We start from the raw sequence: 4250 nt of genomic DNA, 5'->3' as shown, positions 1-4250 counted from the left end.
TCGCACTCTTGTTTTGAAACACTTGAATTACTATTTACATTATGCTTCCGCTGAACGTATCTGTTTTAGATTATGTTGGGATTTACTTTATGAAATAAATGGAAACTTTTATTTAATACTATGTTATGGTTCAATGTGATTGGTGGCTGGATCCTGGTATGTCACACGTCCCGCGGTGATTCCGCATGTGGTATTTTGGGGATGTGACAGTTTGGTATCAGAGCCACTGGTTATAGCGAACTAAGTTTTAAAACGTTTTCATAAAACCAGACTATAACCAAACAGTATCGAAAATGACCATGACACTCAGCTCCAGCCTCTGTTTAGTTTATGCATTACTAGCTTAGTGGTCACACACCCACAACTTGCATGAAACTACATACTAGATACCCTGATGTGATTACCTGTACTGAATGTTTTAGTATAGCTAGATAGCGTGGCACTACCCTTCGACTCTTGTGATTCTTAAATCCTGTAAATGCCTTTCGTTTTGCTATTTGAATGTGGGGAACCTTTTAGCACAAGTTAAGAGGCACTGAGATAAGCATGCAAATTGCCTTATTATTATGGCTGCACACATAATAATAATGTGGGGTGCATGTGAGTTCCAGTGACGCTTGACGAGTGTGAAAAGGGTTCTGCTCTGTTGTTTGATGTAAACTTTGTAGTTTGTAGATGTCAACGTGAGGTTTGACTCCTACCTTATCTCGATTCTTAAACTTTTTCCTCTTCTTATATAGAATCATGAGCGGACGAGGCCATGGACATGGTCACATTGCGATGACTCAGGCTGAGTTGACAAACTTGATTAACACACGTGTGGCTGAGGCCTTGGCAGCCTATCAAGCTGGTATGATATGTGCCAAATACTCTTTATTCTTGTATTGCGTACCCAATTCTTACCCGTGTGCTGTAATTTCTTTCGTCCTTATGTCTCCAAGCGAATCAAAACCAGAACAATCCACCAGTGTGTACATTCAAAACATTCATGGATTCCAAGCCCCAAACTTTCAGTGGAGCTGAAGGTCCCGTGGGACTACTCCGTTGGTTCGAGAAAGCCGAATCCGTCTTTGTTATGTGTAACTGTCCAGAGGGGGACAGGGTGAAGTTTGCTTCTGGCACCTTGGAAGATGGTGCTTTGACTTGGTGGAATGCTCAGGTGCATATGCTGGGCGTCGAGATGGCAAACACGACCACTTGGGATGATTTTAAAGAGCTGATTCGGGAGGAGTACTGCCCTCAGGATGAAATTCAAAAGTTAGAAAACGAGTACTATAACCTGAAGATGGAAGGATCTGAGATCGAGGCCTATTCGAAACGATCTCACGAGCTGGCGAACATGTGTCCTAATTTATCTCGACCACCACCTCGCAGGATCGAGCTCTACATTAAGGGATTGGCACCATCAGTTAAGGGGTTAGTCACTACAGCAAATCTCAACGACCTACCCCGAATTATCAGATTGGCTCATAAGATTACTGATCATGAGGTGGAGCGTGGCTCGCTGCCACCCCGTATTACTGCTACTACTACTACTACTGCTGCTACAGTTACTACCACCACAGATAACAAGCGTAAGTGGAACGACACAGATAAGACAGCAAACTCGAATTAATCGCAAAGGAAGCCCGATAACAACAGCAGCCACAGCTTTAGTCAATCGTCTTCGGTTAATCAGAATCAGAACCACAGCCAGACTTCTGGTTACGCAGAAAAGCAGCCGATGTGCAATAAGTGTAGTTTCCACCACTATGGCCAGTGTAGCCGGGCATGTCAAAGGTGTGACAAGCTGGGTCACATGGCAAAGGATTGTAGAGCTCCACATCCCAAGCAACAACAGCAACAATCTCGGCAACAGAAACAAAGGCAACAACCCCAGCAGAATCGGGGTAATCAGAGGGGATGCTATCAGTGCGGCAGTGAAGGGCATTTCAAGAAGGATTGCCCGCAATTGAATCAGAATGCAAACAATAACAATGGGTAGGGGTGTGCAAGAAACCGAATTAACCGACCCATAACCGAAATAACCGAAAAAACCGAACCGAATGGAAAACCGATGGGTCGGTTTTTAATTTTTTGAAAACCGACAATCGTGGGTCTATTATGGTTTTGTACGTTTCAATAACCGCCATAACCAAACTGACCCGCTAGTTAATAATTCGATAATAGTTTATAATCTATTAATTAATATGGAATGTAGTGCGAAAACGTGTTTGGGTTGGAATGCCTTAATTTTAACACATGTAGAAATTGGAGTTAAAATTACAAGTTAGCGTATTTTTTTTTATTTTTTTATGAAAATGTGTGTTCATGAATCTTTAAAGTTGTTTGAACCATATGAACTGAGGTAAATCAGATAGTTTCGTTGATTTAAATTTTATACAATTCAGATGTGTTCTGAATGTTTTATAAGTGTTTACACTTTCAAAAAGTCAAATCCAATTTACAAAAGTCTGTTAGAAGTCTGATAAACTGATTGTTTCTGTTAGAAATTTTACACTCAATATTTAAAGTCTGTCACGATTAGTTTAAATGATTGTTTCTGTTAGAAATTTGAAGTCTGTCACGATTAGAATAAAAGTATTAATATTTATAGATAATATTGTTTTGAGCTAAAATTAGCTAGACCCAAGTCCATGGTTAACCAACCCATAACCGACCATCATAACCATCAAAACCCCCATAACCGAAACCGCCATAACCGAGCGCTTATGGTTATGACTTTTCCATAACCCACATATCGGTTATGGTTATGGTTATGACCCAAAACCGACCCATGCACACCCCTAACAATGGGGGTAACCGCCAGAACAACAACAACAACGCGGGAAACAACAACAGTGGGAATAACGGTGGGAATGGCGCTCGCGGTAGGGCGTTCACTCTTGGGGCAGGCGATGCAAGGAACGATGGCAACGTCATGACCGGTATGTTCTCTGTTAATGGTATTATTGCTTCTGTGTTATTTGACTCTGGTGCCGACTGGAGTTATGTGTCTTTAGGGTTCAGTCGTCAGCTAGGATTGACTCATGCGTCTCTTGTGAACAAGCATGTAGTGGAATTAGCTGATGGCAAGTCGATAGAAGCCACACATGTATTCTTAGGGTGTAAACTCGATCTTCTAGGTCAAGTGTTCGACATTGACCTTCTTCCCATCACTCTTGGTAGTTTTGATATAGTCATTGGTATGGACTGGTTGTCCAAACACGGAGCTGACATACTTTGCAAGGAGAAGATCATGTGTGTACCTCTCCCTACCAGGGAATCATTATCTGTCCAGGGTCATCGAAGCGGTGCAACCGTCAACATCATTTCATCCATAAAAGCCCAGAAATGTTTACGGAAGGGCTACCCTGCTATTCTTGCGCTTGTTACTGATACTCGGCCTGAAGAGAAGAAAATCGATGATTTACCGGTCGTACGGGAGTTTCCTGACGTTTTTCCCGAGGAACTTCCAGGTTTACCTCCACATCGTCAGGTGGAATTCCAAATTGATCTTACACCAGGAGCAGCTCCGATTGCTCGTGCACCATATTGTCTTGCACCTGGGGAGTTGCAAGAATTGTCGAATTAACTTCAAGAACTGTTGGATAAGGGCTTTATCTGACCCAGTTCTTCGCCTTGGGGAGCCCCGGTGTTGTTTGTAAAGAAGAAAAACGGATCCTTTCGCATGTGTATTGATTATCGTGAACTCAACAAGGTGACAGTCAAGAATCGTTATCCTTTACCTCACATTGACGACTTGTTCGACCAGTTGCAAGGGTCGAGCTTCTACTCGAAGATTGATCTAAGATCGGGCTATCATCAGATGAGAGTCCGGGAGGAGGATGTCCCAAAAACAGGTTTTCGCACGCGGTATGGCCATTACGAGTTCCTGGTTATGCCATTCGGGTTAACTAATGCACCAGCGGTATTTATGGATCTCATGAACCACGTATGTAAACCGTACCTTGACGAATTTGTCATTGTGTTCATCGATAACATTCTAATTTATTCTAAGAGCAAGGAGGACCACGAACGGCATTTGTGTCTTATCTTGGAGCTTCTGGGGAAGGAGCAGCTTTACGCGAAGTTTTCTAAATGTGACTTCTGGATTCGAGAAGTACACTTCCTTGGTCACATAGTCAACGAGTTGGGAATACATGTGGATCCCGCAAAAATCGACTCTATCAGGAATTGGGTAGCGCCAAAGAATCCTTCGGAGGTGCGACAATTCCTTGGTCTCGCTGGTTACTATCGAAGATTCATCG

At 42.8% G+C, this 4250-nt stretch overlaps 1 protein-coding gene across 1 annotated transcript; it reads left to right on the top strand.

The window, feature by feature from the left end:
- Window positions 1-988: 988 nt before the first annotated feature.
- On the top strand, window positions 989-1615 carry LOC110900835. The gene has a single exon (XM_022147696.1). It carries the CDS (start codon window positions 989-991, stop codon window positions 1613-1615), a length of 627 nt encoding a protein of 208 aa, XP_022003388.1.
- Window positions 1616-4250: the final 2635 nt, after the last annotated feature.

Source organism: Helianthus annuus, chromosome 13 (genome assembly GCF_002127325.2).
Source record: "Helianthus annuus cultivar XRQ/B chromosome 13, HanXRQr2.0-SUNRISE, whole genome shotgun sequence".
Lineage (NCBI taxonomy): Eukaryota > Viridiplantae > Streptophyta > Magnoliopsida > Asterales > Asteraceae > Helianthus > Helianthus annuus.
The sequence above is the reverse complement of the archived record's forward strand: the minus strand, read 5'-3'. Positions and strand labels throughout refer to the sequence as shown.

Coding starts and splice junctions, on each gene's coding strand:
- LOC110900835 (XM_022147696.1), top strand. CDS start 989: ATGGATTCCAAGCCCCAAACTTTCAGTGGAGCTGAAGGTCCCGTGGGA.